At 44.3% G+C, this 17,808-nt stretch overlaps 1 protein-coding gene across 5 annotated transcripts in view; it reads left to right on the forward strand.

The window, feature by feature from the left end:
- Positions 1-17,808, forward strand: part of LOC143124661 (uncharacterized) — an 81,163-nt gene that overhangs the window by 24,249 nt on the left and 39,106 nt on the right. For all 5 annotated transcript variants that reach the window (XM_076286349.1, XM_076286351.1, XM_076286350.1 and 2 more), the window contains 7 exons: positions 2,641-2,778; positions 3,770-3,988; positions 4,163-4,300; positions 4,386-4,544; positions 4,759-4,838; positions 6,057-7,636; positions 8,194-9,941. In XM_076286349.1, coding sequence (XP_076142464.1) covers positions 2,641-2,778; positions 3,770-3,988; positions 4,163-4,300; positions 4,386-4,544; positions 4,759-4,838; positions 6,057-7,636; positions 8,194-9,941 — 4,062 coding nt within the window. The remainder of the gene's footprint in view (positions 1-2,640; positions 2,779-3,769; positions 3,989-4,162; positions 4,301-4,385; positions 4,545-4,758; positions 4,839-6,056; positions 7,637-8,193; positions 9,942-17,808) is intronic.

The raw sequence follows: 17,808 nt of genomic DNA on the forward strand, positions 1-17,808 counted from the left end.
TGGTCCAGTCTGTAGTACTTGGGTCTTTAATGGTCCAGTGTGTAGTACTTGGGTCTTTAAATGCTCCAGTGTGTAGTACTTGGGTCTTTAATGGTCCAGTGTGTAGTACTTGAGTCCATATAAGCTTAGACAGTAAACAGTAGTAGAGTACGCGAGTGGTGGAGGAGAAATCAGGCCGGAGAAATCCCTGTCCGACACTCTGTCGCACCCTACGTAAGGGAAACGAAAATGACAAACAAACATTTAACATTAAGCTCACAACAGCCCCTTACCGCGCGTCACGAAACTTTGAATCCCCCGCATAGAGAAAAGCCAACGTTTAAATGGCTAATTAACTAATTACTTCCGCTGACATCAAACTTAACATACAGTAGAACACCCCCAAAACACACATGATCACATCAGGGTTTCCGTTGTCCGGTAATTACCGGACATTGGCCGGAAAAGAAATGAAATGTAAGCTATTAAACAACACGCATAGCCTATGCTGCATTTCAAATAGGAAGCGCACGCTTAAAACGTCCATCTTAAACAACGAACAAATGAGTGAGGCGGTTCAAACATGGCCAGGCCCAGGCAGACTAGCCTTAAAAGTTTTTTCAGAGGCCAGACGCAATGGATGATGATAAATTGGTAACGTCTGAAGCCTCAGATGTCCGGTCAACTCCACCACCACCAGATAAAAAGCAGAAGTGTCGGGCGTAGCCTATCTGTCGGAATCCGTGACATTGGAAGTGGAGTTGCGGGGGGTGCGGCCGCTCCAAGACACTGTCATTCTCCGTGTACACTGGACATGCAAAGTTCTTTACTCAAAGCATACAGTAGGCCTATGCATTCTCTGTCTATGATCTGCAGGGTTAGGTCCTCCTCGACGAGGAGATTACTGGTCCGCAGATAATTTCTGGCACAATTAAACGGTATCATTGAACCGCGGCCGAAAGAAAAAGAAACTAAACATCCCAGAATAGGAAACATTTCTTAATTTATTGTTATCAAATAAAGAGTCATAGCATTAGGGGGTATTGGTGTGAGCGCTCATTCTTGTGTGTGCGCATCTGTGTAAGTGGAGATAACGTGGGTAGCAGCAACAAACAACGTAGCCTTTTTAAAACAACGAACGAAGCGGACTCTTGCTCTCCATGAAGATACTGGCTAGATCTTGTTTAAGTTAGGCTAATGAACATGTTGCATTCTATACAGCCTGATTATGTAATTCTTTAAGCTACATAGCCTGTCTCCAGTTTTCCTCAATTTGACTAATTAAGAAGCGATAATAGGATATTTGACCGGCATATCATCAAAATGTCCGGAAAACGAAACCTCTGCCGGTCACTTTGACCGGCACCATTTTTTTCTAGCGGAAACTCTGGATCACATATTAAGCAACATTCCTCACACTTAAAAGGAACGTGCCCAACACAATGAACAAGCACAAATAATAATTCAGGAAATTGACATGACATACATCAGTAATATCATAGGGTCTTAGTATAGTAGATGTGCTGCTGAGGCGCCACATCGTCACACAGGTAACAAACATGCACCACAGCAACAATCACCAAAGTATTCATTTAAAGGTCCCCTGTGTAAAGTTTTCAGTTGTTTTTTAACAAAATCAACATTTCCCATTCATAAATGTGGCCCCATTCATGTTTAATTACCACCACCACCAAATCGAAGCATACCTATTGGCTTAGGAATCCTCATTTTCATTTACATAGCGCCGTGTCGACTCGCCGTGTACGTGCGCCATTTCAAAATAACGGTGGCCTGCAAGGGACATGCGAAATACAGCTCAGTCTTTGCCATCTGCATGCATAGAAAAAACATTAGCTTGGATTCATCTGCAGAACTTTCCTACATTCAGCAATGTAAGTAACGAACCCATTTTCTACAAGTCATATGTCTTCCTAACAATCCGACATTGAAATCGTATTTTCCAACTAAATAAATAAAGAGAAAAATAACTTTGTTTGTGATCTGTCACCAGCTCACTTGATCTCTAGTTTCTAAACCCAGAGACAGTTGACAACCTAACCTAACATAGTTTTGCTATGACCATTAGACTACCACAAAACTGCTGAATGTGTGTTATTTCAGGTTAGTTTGCAACAATATACAAGTTTAACCAAAGTCTTTAGCTGCTACCTGCAAACATAACTAGCCGTTCCCATTCACTTTCCGTTTACTGTGCTAACATAGCTAGCTAGCTCGGTTAACAGGCAAAATGAAACCATTTATTCCGTCTCCGAAAGAGTGTTTCATTGGCATCACACACAAGCAATGACAATAAAATAGTACACAACAGTTTATTAATATGTTGCTTATTCAGAGACAAGTTTATGCTTCGATGGGCCTAAGAGTCCATAACTAGTGCCAGTTTTGATGTGTGATGGCCCCCGTAGTTCTAAACGAGGCAGCGCTTGAGACGTTGGTTGCTATATATCTCCTAACCACTAGATGGGAGACTTTCTTTCACAGGGCTTTAAACAAATCTTTACAAAAGTTATTTTTTTAATGTCAATGAACACATCAGACAAGAAAGGAAGTCATTGTATGATGTTAATGTCATGTACGTGAAGAGTTGCCCTTGCCCTGTGCTTGGTTAAACATTTTCCTTTGGTTATTTCTTCCCTCTAGTGGAGACCGATAGGTGGTGCAGAGCCATCTCTTGAAGAGCCAGACGGGCCTGTGGTTGTAAGGACTGAACACACAGAGGGAACTGTGCTGAGAGTCCCTACAAAACAGAACACACTCATCAGTAATCTACCAATTAAGGCAAGTTATATATGGACTTTAATGGACACAGTTCAAGTTCAAGTGTGTATGTTGGTTGTGGGCATAAACACAATCAAACGATGGGTATTGTTCATATTGTTGGCTCAGTAAATGGAAGGCAAAGGGAAAGCTATGCTTTGCTTGTTTTTAATCATTTATTTTCTCTCATGGGTTTTTGGTTATCATCACACATTTAATGGACCACTCTGGTCTAAGAACAACCAAGGGTCTATTTATGGATGATAACGAGTGTCTATTTATGGATGTTAACGAGTGTCTATTTATGGATGATAACGAGTGTCTATTTATGGATGATAGCGAGTGTCTATTTATGGATCTCAACGAGTGTCTTTGGATCTTAACGAGTGTAAACATTTTTTGGGTACCAGAAAAATCTACTGTCAAGGCTTCAAATATCATTACACTTCTGTGGTACTGTTGAGTCTCTTCATGTAACAGCCAAATATCATTACACTTCTGTGGTACTGTTGAGTCTCTTCGTGTAACAGCCATTGTTGGAAGATGTCCGCACCTGTAGTAAATGGGGTAGCAAGTCTGATGTTGGCTGTAGTCATAAACAGTTGGCTATCATTGCTGTTTTGCCTTGTATACTCTCTAATTCCATTTTCATTTTTCTTGCCTTTGTTGATATGGTTGACATTACATTTTTGTTCTCTTTTATATATGTAAAGTACTTTTTAACTTTGTTTAGAAAACCACTCTATAAATAAAGGTTATTGGGCAATTCCACGCAAAACTGTCACATCCATAACGCCAACACAATGACATAGTATTCAGCTGGCGTTATGGACGTGACAGTGTTGCGTGGAGTTGCCCTATTATTATTATTATTATTATTATTATTATTATTATAATTGTTATTATCTGTTTGGTAGAGAACTGGGTAAAGAGAAGACTCCTTTGCACCGAGTGAGCTAATCCAGTTGTATGTTCAGGTACTCCATAGTTAATGCTGTTGTATTTATTGCAGGACCTTCCTCTTGGTAGTTTGAAGGCCGTTGTGGAGGGAGTGGAGAAGAAGCTGAGCTTCAGTGCAGACGATGTGCTAACGAAGGCCACCATGCTGGTTGGGGATAAAGTTCAGTTTAAAATATCCACCAACCTCAAGACCAAGGCAGAGAGGGCCGTCAACGTGGACATCCTGGCCGACACCTTTGAGTGCGATCACACAGAGGAGCAACGCAAAATAGTGAGTCTGGTGAATGCTCAGTTGTCAGCAACGAGTGTGCAAAAGAAGACTCTTTTTGTGTTAATTAATATTTGGAGAAGTTTAGTGTAGTTACGGATATGTTATTGTGGTTCGTAATGCCAAGTCATTATCAGTATAAAATCATTTGCTTGACGGAGTGCATTCCTTTATCAGGGTGTGGTTCTTGGCTTGAGCAACTCATTTGGATACATCAAGTGCTCTCAGGACCCCAAACTGGTCTTTGACTTCTGTGAGGTCTTGGAAGACAAGAAGCTCTCCCACTCAGAGAATGTGGAGTTCACCATAGTGCCAGTATGTTGCCTTTTTTAGGATAATTCAGAATAATCTAGATAGCTTTATATTCAGATACGTTCATATTTCTTCTTGATCTGTCCAGAACACGGTGGCTGGGACTGGCTACCAAGCCATCAGGATCAGGAGAAAGAAAATGTTCACTCCTGTGCCAACACTGGACAGCCCCACTACAACACATTCAGAGAAAGTGTTCACCTCTGTGCCAACATTAGAGGGCCCCACTACAACACAGACACAAAAGGTGCATTGATTGATTTTCCACATTTAACTCGCATTTCTAATTTTGTGGTTCTGTTCCTATTTGGAGAATGTTTTTATATCTACTTCATAAGGATGAAACTTATCTACAGCAAATCACAAACAAGTTCATAACCTCAGTTGACCACAATGGAATTAAAATAATAAATACCATGTATTTGTTGATAATGCTTGTCTTGTGCACCTCCTGTACACAGAAGATTACTATCCAACCAACAAACACCAAAGAAAGGATGCAGAAAGACACAGGAATCAATTCTGATGGCCCCAAAACAGGGTAAGTTTTTGGTTCTCTGTGTCCAATGCACAGTAAAAGCACAGGTACCAGTAGAACATTTACAAAAGTTTCACTATGAATAGACCAGTGGTCTCCAACACGGTGCCCGCGGGCACCAGGTAGCCCGCGGGACGGCTATGAGGCGCCCCCAGCGCCAACAGCCAACAAAAATAGCCAACAGGTCACCTGCAGATCACGCTCTAAAAACACGCTCCATTGTGAAGTTTTCAATAGATATTTAAGTCTAGACCAGAACCATTTTAAGAATGTATGTAGCCATACATCTGTAACAATAAATTGATATTGGTGATACCTTATAAATTGTAGCTGCGTTAAAATTTAGCCTTTGGCTTCAAATCCGTTTCCCATTCAATCTTTAAACAACAACGGAAGCGGAGCGCACACGCTGCTCGCACGCATAGACAGTAAAGGGGGAAAAAACTTGCTTGTCTGGTGTAGCCAATGAAAGCATATCTTTGCAAAAGTTCTGTGGCCATTCCATGTTCGTCAAATACGGTTCTTGCATGATTGTTCAAGGACTGAAAAACAATTGCTTTAGCTCACAGGCCTTTTCTCCTCCGTAGGCAACTGCCGTATAATAGCGCTAAAAATGTTATAGCATGCATGACTGAGCAGGACTGTGCATTACCCTTTTTTGTCAGATCATGGATCATTTCAGGTGTGCAATAACTTTAAAAGGAGTTTTCATATGTTAGGGTGGTGTGGGCGATTACTATTGAAATGTTAAAACCGAATTGTCCACTGAAATCAGAACTTAAACATCCCCTGAATTCATAATGGTGGGTTGGTATAAATTGGGTACAAATTGTAACCCAAATTATTAATTGCACAAAAAGAAAGTTTTTTTGTAAAAAAAAAAAAAAAAAAATAGATTAGATTCCCCATGCAAACTTTGAAATGAACAAACTGAACAAAAATGTTGGTAGTGTTGCATAGGTTATTGATATTAAATTTGAAAATACAGTTGCTTAATATATAAAGACGTATAGGCCTGCACAAATAATGATCGATCATTTAAAAGTAAAAATCACATAGGCCTATTATTTAGGAGGACTACCCTCGCAAAAAAGGGGTGAGGGTATGTTTGTTTTAAATGAGTAGCCCTCCATATGATTTCGGGTCTTCAGGTAGCCCTCATTCCCAAAAAGGTTGGAGACCCCTGGAATAGACATTACAATTTATTTGTTTTTGCCACAGAAAGCATGTCCAAGTTCTGCCCGGCTCAGTCAGTGCAGTAAAACTTGCAATGAAAGAGAATACAGAGGACCCCAACACAAAGACAACAGAAGCATCTGGAAGGAGAAGCAGCATCCACCCAAACTGTGACCATGGCAGTCAAAGCAGAAACAGAATCCCAGATAAGGGTGGCAGGACTGATCGACCTCAGAGTTACCGTAGCTCGAGCAGAGAAAGGAGACAAGTAGGAGTAAGCAAAGACGAGAGCGATAGAGAGAGAAGTCGCAGCAGGAGCAGAGAGCGGTCTACCGGGAACAAGCAGAAGCGGAGTAGGAGCAGTGACAGGGTTAGGGACCAAGGTAGAGATCGGAGTCACCGTAGCTCAAGCAGGGAAAGGAGGCGAGGAAGAAGCAAGGAGAGGTGGAATAGAAACAATAGTCGCAGCAGGAGCAGAGATCGTTCCCATAGGAGTCACAGTCGGAGTCACAGCAGCAGTCACAGCAGAAGTAGAAGCCGGGAAAGAGGTGGCAAAATTGGTCGATTTGAGCGGCGCCATACAGCAACCAGAAAATGGATAAGAAGAGAAACGAGCAGGGAGAGGAGCCGCAGTGATAGGAGGAGTCGCAGCAGGAGCAAAGAACTTTCCCCCAGAAACAGACGTAGCAGGAGCGGGAGGAGGAGCAAAGAACTTTCCCCCAGGAATAGACGTAGCAGTAGCAGGGAGAGGAGTAGAGATGGGAACAGGAACAGGGGCAGAGACCAGGATAGGAGCAGCAATCAGGGCAGGAACCAAAGCCCTGAGTGTAGAGATGAGAAGCGCAAGAGACAAAGCAACAGTGGTGAGGGTTCCTCCAGGAAACGCAGGCGGAGCAGGAGTCCCAGGATAGACCATGTGACCGCAAAGGTTGAAAAGGACCTGTCCAGTTCTAAGGCCTCTGGTACTACCACCTACGGATCATCCAATCCTGATGCAGTTGAGGATGAGGAGAGTGAGGATTTGGCCAGGAAGAAAATGGAGCTGGAAGAGTTGGAAGCTTTGATTGCTGAAAAGTTGGCTGAAAATGCTGCCTTGGAACTAGAGATGACATCATTACCTTGCCAAACCTCTCTTTCTCCACAACATCAGAGAACTATGCCCCCTCTCAGACAAGCCCACAGAGACAACCTTTATGACCCCTTCCAGATGGATGAGGAATATAAAAAACAGTTAAAAGAAGTACGTCTGGGAAGTGCCAATGAAGTACAAAGAGATAACTTGCGACATTATGACCGCGCTGCGAGGTTCAGGAGGGATAGTTTATGTGGTGATGGCGTGGAACCAGTGCTGTGTGTAGAAGTGCAGTTCCTCAGACAGGCTGAGGAGGATAGCGAGGACCGCTGTGTTCATGAAAGAGAGGCCAATGACTGTTTTGAGCACCACATGGAACGGGACAAGAGTGTAGTGCCACATGATCAGAAGAGAGAAGACCAAACACCAAGCCTGAGCCAGCATGAACAGAAGATGCATAGGCGGTCAGATGAGGGTAGGCGTTTTCCTGAAGGAGCAACCCTTGGCAAGTCTATTGATCCAGTGGGGACCAAACATGTACAGCCTCGGCATGGTACGTTCTTCCTCGTTTAGTCAGACAAATGTACCCTACTGCTCTAACAATCAGTGTGAATTATTTACTAATGGTTGCAATCCCAGCTATTAGTTTCTTTCCCTAGTAAGCACATGAGGTAATTCTGTTCTACTCCGTTCCAAACAAAACTACTTGAATAACCAGAAGGGCCCTTGGCAAGGCCAAATCGTAATGTAAACAAAAGGAAAATTATCTTGGCACCCAATTTAATGAGATCTTCCTTGGTCGATGATTAACTTTTCCACCAAGTTTCATGAAAATTTGGCCCATAGTTTTTGCTTCATTTTCATTCTTTTGGGTCAAAGATGAATGAAAGACTAAGAGCTGGATGTACATTATTTCCTTATAATCAGTGTGATTATACACATGATCTGTGTCTGTATATTTCCATGATTTGTTACTCAAGAATAACTAAACACCAAACTTATCAAATAACAATTTATTATGTCAGAGAGCTATTTAATAATCAGATAGAATCACCCAAGCAGTGCTTGACTGAAGTCGCAAAGAAATGTGTTTTTTTCCTTATCTTTCAGGTCATGGTACCAACAGAAATGATAAAACGGTCTGGATTTGTGGTCATGGTCTTGTAGCTGTGGCCAGAAGGATGAGCATGTGGCCAGAGTGTGGCGTTCAGCTGGGTAAAATGAAAGGGTTATGGAGTGGAACGCAAGGAATGACCTGGAAAGAGCTTGTGGCCCATTTAAACAGACTCAGAAACAAGTGGCCCCTCCCACACATGCTCATCATCCACCTGGGCGGCGACGACCTCAACATGAGGAACACAGAGGACCTGCTGATCACCATCAGGGAGGAACTAACCCGCGTACGCAACCTATTCCCCCAGTGCCTGATTGTGTGGTCTGACATCCTACCCACATGCTTCTGGAAACTCCTGACTCCTGATGTGGAGGTTGATGAGGCAGCAGGCAGAATTCATGACATGATCAATTGCAGAGCACATGCTATAGTAACTGAATTGGGGGGAAGAGTTATAACCCATGACAACATTGGCCCTGAACATTATTACCCCAATGACATTTGCCTTTCAGACCAAGGCATTCAACAGTTCAACCAAAACCTCCAACAGTTTGTGGAAAACTGGGAGAAGGAGTTAATCCCAACATCAGAACATTTAGAAATCACCTCAAATTCCCCAGAGCCCACTAACAACATCCTAGAACCTGTTGATCCGTTCCATGATTCCCTCTCTCATTCTGTTGACGATTTGGACGTGACTCGAGAAGACTCAGGAAACACCATTATCTCCCTCCAACAGCCCCAGAAGGATGAGAACTTCCCAAAGAACGCATCTCAACCCCGAAGCCCTCCAGCCACCTCAACTCAAAAACGCATAAAACCTGAAACATATAAAACAGTCTGGATGTGTGGATATGCTCTTTCAGGTTTGGCCAGTAGGATGGCAACAGCACAAAATCATGCTAGTAAACTGGGGAATAATAGTCCTAGCATTAGGGTGCACCACTTGGGAGGTCCTGGAATGACCTGGACTAACCTTATGCTCCAGATGCACAAGGTCAAAAGCAAGCAACCCTATCCAGACATGCTCATCATCCATCTTGGAAGCAATTACATCAACATGACAAAAAAGGAAGACTTGCTGAACACAATCAAGAAAGACTTGACTCTCACACACAACATCTTCCCCCAGTGCCAGATTGTGTGGTCTGACATGCTGTTAATGCGTTTCTACAAACTAGGCATGACTCCTAGTAACAAGGCTGATGAGGCAGGCAACAGAATTCATGAGGTGATCAATCGTACAGCGCATGCTATAGTTAATGACCTGGGGGGAAGAGTCATCACCCATGACAACATTGGCCCTGAACTCTATAGCCCCAGGGGCAATGAAATGGTCATCTCAAACCAAGGCATTAAAAGGTTCAACCTGAATATTCAGCAGTTTGTGGATGAGTGGAAGAAGCAGGTCAACTTTGTGTCGGCGCACACAGAAACTATTCCGAAATCCCCAGAGCCCACTAACAACAACCTAGAACCTGTTAATCAGTTCCATAATTCTCTCTCTCATTCTGTTGACAATTTGGATGTAACTCGAGAAGACTCAGGAAACGCTATTATCTCCCACCAACAGCCCCAAAAGGATGAGAACTCCCCAAAGAACTCATCTCAACCCCATACCCTTCCCCTCACTTCCTTTGTTCCTGACATTTCATCAAGCTCATCTCCTGCAGCGGGTGATGACATGGATGTGACTCCACTAGACACAGCCACCATTTCCCCACAACAGGAGTTAAACCAGAAGGTAAACAGGCCTCTGACTTGTTCATCACCAAATGAATCACATTTAAAATGTTGTTCCATATTAGTGTTCGGACCAATCCCATTTCACCCCTTGCCCTTACTTTGTAGCCTTCTATCCCTATACATTATTATACAGAGCCCGTTCTGAGTTGTGCACATTGACTGCACTAGTGTGTACTAGTTTTGAAATAAGTGCTAAAAAGAAAAATAAATATATTTGCCATATGGGATTCATAAGGAAATGTCTATCAAATTCCAGTGCATCAGTTCTGGTAAAAGCCATTTATGAGATGAGGTGTCAGGTTCTTGAAGGGTTGTGCGATTTCATAGGGGAAGATTTGAGCCACTGTCCCTTGTAGCTCAATTGCTAGGAGTAAGAGGGGACATGGTTTTTTGTCTGTTGAGAGGGTCAAAAGTACGGTTGCCTCCATCAATGTGGTTAATCCTGTAGCACAGGGGCAATAGGACCCTGGGAGACCTGCACTGTATAACGACCCAGTGCCCATGGAGAGCCAGGTTCAAGTCCGGCCAAAGGTCACTTCCTGGAACCATCACCCCATCTTTAGAGGCAGTGTAGAGAAAGAATTCTCTGATAGCTGAGGCACTCCTTAATTAAAATGTCTTTATTACAAAAATGACATGTCCTAAAAGGACAACTTTAAAATGCCCACACGTAGCGGCATGGGGCCTTCCTCAGGGCATCCCATCAATGCAGAGGAGACATTGGGTAGGAATTACTACTACATCTGCCAATACTATTACTAGAGGATAGGAATGCTGACACTTTATGTAAGTCTTGGCAAATCGTTCCACAATAAGGGGACTACAAATGAAGATGGCTTGGATTGCCTTGGGTGAAGGGGCGGCAGTGCCATTCCTTGGAGGAGCGCAGCGGCCGAGTGCGAACAAGCCTTTACGAGAGCGTCAGTCTGATTACTGATGGCTGCAACTTTATCAGTGAAGCAGTGAGGTTGGTAGCTGGTGGAAGAGGTGGAGGATTGAGTAGAGTTTTGAGGGTGGAAAAGAGTTTACGGGTGTCAGTGGCACTGTGGATCTTCGAGAAGGAGCGACTGGTAGCTTGAGATCGTTGTAATAGTTTTGTGCCATTTCCCCTCAGCAGCTCTGAGGTCTGTACCCAGTGTTTGGAGGGTATCATTCAATCATCGGTGTGATTGTTTTGGTCGACTGGGTCTGGTGGATAGGGCAGAGTGTAGAGAGCAGAGCAGAGAGTGTCATCGCTCTCCTATTTTCTTCCTATCTGCTATCAACAAATTCTGGAAACGTGGAAAGAACATGCTTAAAAATGGCAGTCGAATCCAATACACACTGCTGTGGACTCTGTAGGAGTAGTAAACTACTCCACTGGTCTGCGTGAGAATGGCTTATAGTAAATGGGGAAATGTCAATGGCAAAAATCTCATTGCGTCTGTTTAAAGAAAAGTCCCTGATATGAGGTATTGGTTTCTTGAAGGGTTTTGGCATTTCATATCTTTCGTAACTTTCATATCTTTTGGGTTAAGAAAAAAAAAAATGGGATTGGTCCTTTGTGTGGATGTAGCTGAAATATTGTAATGCATTTTATTGAACAATATTTGATGGTATAGTATTGTTTTGCATCATATTGTGTTGTATTCCATGTTTGTTCCTCTACTGGTTTTGGGGGGTAGTATAATTTGGCTGAATCTCTCTGGGACCCCTAAGGGACTAACGCCCTGAACCCTCACAGACGTAACTGACATCATATGTGAGTGATTCAGTGCAAGAGAATGCTAACCCCATATTTCACATCACATCAATTGTGGGAAATAATCCTCATGCACACAATGGTCTTCAGCTAGCTCATTTATTTCTGGTGGTGTCAGCTGTGTTCTGCTTGTTACATCAGGGCTTAAACTTCATTTTTCAAAACGGGGGATTCCTCCCTCAGTGCTTCACATGGGGGGGGGTGCATACATTTTACAAATTGAAATCACAAGTCCTCGACGTTCAGCATTTTCCTTATTACAGGCGTGTCAATGAGAACAATACTTAAAATAGTCCTCACTTACATGATTTGGGTTTTGATTTTCCAATAGGAGTAAGTAGCCCCCTTCAGACCGTCGAGCCAAAGCCGAGCTAGCCAGGCCGTGTCGGGGCTAATTGCTTTCACAGCTTCAGCTGTGGGTGCTCTCTGGCGCCACCTGGGGGCTGTCTTGGTGCTACTGACCCCTGATTTCTGGCCCAACCTAAACGTTCGGCCAGTTGGTGCTAGAGGTGGTGTCAAGGTGAAGGCGGGGTCAACTCGTTGTCTAAACGTTCGGCCAGTTGGTGCTAAAGAGGGGCTAGAGGTGGTGTCAAGGTGAAGGCGGGGTCAACTCGTTGTTGTGTAAACGTTCGACCAGTTGGTGCTGGAAAGGGGATAGAGGTGGTGTCAAGGTGAAGGCGGGGTCAACTCGTTGTTGTGTAAACATTCGGCCATTTAGTGCTAGATTCGCCTATACCGCGAAACCGTGGTAATTTCTTGCTTACCGACCGAGGTAAGAAAACATCCATACCGTCCCAGCCCTAGGAGCATCTACTGCCTTCAAAATCCTATTTTCTTTACTGTACGCTCTGTTTGGTGGTGGGCTGGTGGGTGCACTCACGCAGCATCGTCGTGAAATCAAAATTCCACTGGAACTCCAAGCAGACTTGACACAGCCTTACAACACCTTTTACAGCTCTTCGAGTCACGGTAAAAAGTAATTTATGGTACATAGCTCATTTAGACACACGTATGTTGTGTGTGCTTGCATTTCTTTAGGAATCAGTCTTGGCTTGTATAGAAATTAATATTAAGTGACATACATGTAAAAGGACAGAAATAGGTGACTGACTTCGATAGCATACAGGATAGGAAAGAGATACGTGACTTTCTGCTTATCCTGTTTGAAAATGTGTGGTATTGGTGACGTTTTCACAAGCGAGGGCGTGTCGAGGTGTAATGCGGAGAGGCTAATGGCCTGACAGTCTGAACACAAAGGTCTCAGGGTCATGAGGCTTGTAGCCTGGGCTACTATCACCAGGTGGCCTCCAAATTACCCTGGCCTGGCTCAACGGTCTGAAGCCGGCTATTTTCATCTTTTATCTGTATAAACCGTTCACACTGCCAGTTAAAAACCTTTAACAATTATTAGTTAAAACTTACAACCCTGTTTATCGTTAAGGCCCACTATGCAACATTTTCAACTTAATAAAACAGTTTAGAAAGCATTGTGATGGTTAAAAGACCTGTTGTGGCTTTCCCTGCTCCCTCTACCATCTCCTAGAGGAAAAACAACCTTGCAGGATCTACATTAGCGTCCCGGCAGTGTCTGAACTAGGAAGTCCCGTGAGAAGCGAGAACAAGTGAGAAACACAAAATGCTTAACATTCTCTGGACATTCACACAATCTGGACATCTCAAGCACCGATTAGCCATGCTGGCTAGCTCAAGCACCGGTTAGCCATGCCGGCTAGCTCAAGCACCGATTAGCCATGCCGGCTTGGCGGCTTCATTTTTCAGATGTTCATCATGGCAGAGCCAGCGAAAAGACACTGACACATATGCACTCCAAAGCTGTAGGGGGACCTCGTAGAGAAAAATGCGACAACAAAAGTGAGAATTCGGCAAAGAAATAACTGGAGTTACAGAAGGGCCCTTTAAGTTACAGAAGGGTTACAAAAGGGCCCTTTAAGTTACAGAAGGGTTACAGAAGGGCCCTTTAAACTCACATTTAGTTGCAAAAAGGACACAGACAACATCAATCAAATGTTGAAAATGTCAAATTTGATTATGCTGGAAAAGTTGTGTAATGATAAAGAAAACAAAAGGAAGAATGTTTCACAACTAATTAGGGTAACTGACAACATGATTGGGTATGAAAAAGAGCATCCCAGAGAGGCAAGGTCTCTTAGAAGTAAAGATGTAAGGGTATTCTTCACTCTGTGTAAACCTGTGTGCACAAATGATGAAACAATGTAATTGTAATGCTTAAAACATTCAGAGAATCCAGAGAAATCTTTGCAAACAAGGGAAAGAGCTGAAAACCAATATTAGATGGCCGTGGTCTTTTGGACCTCAGATGGCACTGCATCAAAACCAAACCCGTTTCCAGACCTGTCATTTTACAGTTCTGCAAGCAGAGACTAGGATTGCCACTGATGTGAATGATCACACAGTATTCAATATTACTGATGGCATCAAGGTGGTGGGGGCCCCAAATCAAATCAATACTGTCATTCCCTGTCCATGCTCTGACAACAGCTTAGACACAGAATGTATATAGAGTGATAAAAGGGTGACCTTGAAATTGTGGCGTTAAAGGCGCGCAATGAAAAATTTTGTGCTGGTGCACCTTAATAAAAAAGTTGGGCGCACCAGTGCAACCAATACAAAACGGAGTCTGGAGCCCTGACTGTGGCTGGGATGACTGGGGTCCACAAGAATCTGCTTGGGCTTTCTCCTGCAGCACTGGCTGTGGCTGGGATGACTGGGGTCCACAAGAATCTGCTTGGCCTTTCTGCTGCAGCACTGGCAGTAAAGGTCCTGAATAGTTGGTAACTCAGGGCTGCATGATTTGGGGAAAATATATTGCAGCTATTGCAGATATTGTGATTGTGATTTGTGATTGTGATTTTTGAATGTCAATGAATTGATTCAGTTCAATATTCCAAATGTTTCTTTAATTTGTGCCACCCCTGTTTGGTGAGTGTGGTGGAAAATTCCGCCCTCCTGGACTTTGTAGTAACTACCACTCTGGAACCAATCAACCTCTTGAAACACCAATCAGCACTCTGGAATCAAGCATCCGAAGGAGACCGCGCGGACAGAGTTCTCTTGAGACTGTTGATCCTTTATTCACCGTATTGCAATGAAAACACAATCCAAACAATGGCTGAACTGAGCTGTCAATCAATAGGGTGAAGGCAATGTTACCAGCTGGTACTCTGAACTGAGCTGTCAAGCAATAGGGTGAAGGCAATGTTACCAGCTGGTACTCTGAACTGAGCTGTCAATCAATAGGGTGAAGGCAATGTTACCAGCTGGTACTCTGAACTGAGCTGTCAATCAATAGGGTGAAGGCAATGTTACCAGCTGGTACCCTCACTGAGATCGATCTGACTCACTGCTGGCTGTGCTCTGCCTTATATACACTTTGATTCTCCCAGGAACGCCTCCTCCTTGGGACGTCACCAAAACGCTGCTCAGCCAATCAGCACAGGGGGCGTTTTACAATGGTGGAAACCACGTCCCCTTTCTGCATTAAAATTTGTGCTCACGCCTTTGCCATATTGCAACTGCTTGCGTGTCATTGCCATTGCCTGGGCTCTCAGGTACTTTTATGTTATTGTGTTCTATCTCTGGCTGTTGTCTCAGAAACGCTCATCTGTTGTTTGTTTCGACCAGCTGGCACTCCACCCTCACCCTGTGCTGACAGTTAACCTATCAATTCACAGCATGTACATCAACAAGCCTTCATCAAAACCCAACATGGACAGAGGAACAACATAAAAAGAGGAAGAACATGTTTTTATTGAAACCCCTGAAAGGAGAAAGAACATGGAAAGAGGAAGAACATGTTTTTTATCGAAACTCATGAACAAGAAAGAACATGAAAAGAGAAACATTATGAAAATATCTCAAGCAAGGAAAAACTCCATAGGAAAAACACCACATGAGCACACCTGGTGCACAAGATGCACAGCACCCCTAACTGACTATGAAGCTCACCAATCAGAATTGCTGTGCCCCTCACACACTACGAACACTCACCAACCAGCAGTAGCATAGTCAAGGAATTGAAATTGACATAAAAGTCAGAATTTCTGCTCCTTACATGTTCACTCTGATACAGACTTTTCCCTTCAACATCGATGGCTCCAACGTCACCCCCTCCACCCACATCCGCAACCTTGGAACCGTCATCGACATTCGACCCCACCCTCTCCTTTGTAGCACATGTCAACCATGTCACCAAAACCGCCTTCTTTCACCTCCGTAACATTGCACGCCTCCACCCCTCTCTGTCCACCACCACAGCTGAAACACTCCTCCACCCCATGCCCTCATCACCTCCTCCATGCCCTCATCACCTCCTCCATGCCCTCATCACCTCCTCCATGCCCTCATCACCTCCTCCATGCCCTCATCACCTCCTCCATGCCTTCATCACCTCCTCCATGCCCTCATCACCTCCTCCATGCCCTCATCACCTCCTCCATGCCCTCATCACCTCCTCCATGCCCTCATCACCTCCTCCATGCCCTCATCACCTCCTCCATGCCCTCATCACCTCCTCCATGACCTCATCACCTCCTCCATGCCCTCATCACCTCATCCATGCCCTCATCACCTCCTCCATGACCTCATCACCTCCTCCATGCCCTCATCACCTCATCCATGCCCTCATCACCTCCTCCATGCCCTCATCACCTCCTCCATGCCCTCATCACCTCATCCATGCCCTCATCACCTCATCCATGACCCCATCACCTCATCCATGCCCTCATCACCTCATCCATGCCCTCATTACCTCCTCCATGACCTCATCACCTCATCCATGCCCTCATCACCTCCTCCATGCCCTCATCACCTCATCCATGCCCTCATCACCTCATCCATGCCCTCATCACCTCCTCCATGCCCTCATCACCTCATCCATGACCTCATCACCTCATCCATGCCCTCATCACCTCCTCCATGCCCTCATCACCTCCTCCATGACCTCATCACCTCCTCCATGACCTCATCACCTCATCCATGCCCTCATCACCTCCTCCATGCCCTCATCACCTCATCCATGCCCTCATCACCTCCTCCATGCCCTCATCACCTCCTCCATGACCTCATCACCTCCTCCATGACCTCATCACCTCATCCATGCCCTCATCACCTCCTCCATGACCTCATCACCTCATCCATGCCCTCATCACCTCCAAAGAAAATCACCAACAAACTCCAATGCGTCCAGAACTCAGCTGCCCGCTTTCTTACCTCCACCCGCCACTGTGAGCACATCACCCCTGTCCTCCACAACCTACACTGGCTCCCAGTCAAATACAGGATCATCTTCAAAATACTTCTCCTCACATACAAAGCACTTAATACTCTTGCCCCTCGATACCTCTCTGGCCTCCTCATTCCAGCACACTCTGGCCCGCCGCCTCAGTTTCATCGATGCAAACACTCAAGACCATCAGGAGCTCCGGACCTGTGGCGACCTGACCTTCTCAGCTGCTGCACCCTCCCTCTGGAACTCCTTTCCCGACCACATCAAACAGTCAAGCACCTTACCATCCTTCAACCAGGCCGTCAAAACTCACCTTTTCCAACTTGCTCTTCATTGTTAACAGACTTTCCCAGTTTTCCCACCTAGCTTCACCTTTGCTTTCCATGCACCTTTTTACCTCTCCATGCACCTATGTGTTTTTTCTTTTGTCTGTTATGTAACCTATGTACCTTGTCGTACTATTACTATTAGAAATGTGATAAAAATTAACTGTGCAACGATCATTTGTAGCTTTTGCAATCAGATAATTGCATTGGTTCATATTGCGATTGTGATAATTGTGTTGGTTCAAATTGCAATTAGGTAATTGCGTTGGCTCATATTGCGGTTGCGATTACGATAATTATGCAGCCCTATAACTCCTTGTGATGCGCTGACTTGACCAACCTTTGCAGAGTAGAGATCATGGGCGGTGCTGTTACTAAACCATGCTGTGATGCCAGTCATGATACCATCAATAGTACAGCAGTAGATGTTGCTAGTCATGATACCATCAATAGTACAGCGGTAGATGTTGCTAGTCATAATATCCTCAATAGTTCAGCAGTAGATGTTGCTAGTCATAATACTCTCAATAGT

The sequence above is a fragment of the Alosa pseudoharengus genome, unplaced genomic scaffold (assembly GCF_046254945.1).
Source record: "Alosa pseudoharengus isolate Yale_2024_CS ecotype anadromous, Long Island Sound unplaced genomic scaffold, YU_APseudo_1.1 YU_APseudo_1.1_scf_15, whole genome shotgun sequence".
NCBI lineage: Eukaryota > Metazoa > Chordata > Actinopteri > Clupeiformes > Clupeidae > Alosa > Alosa pseudoharengus.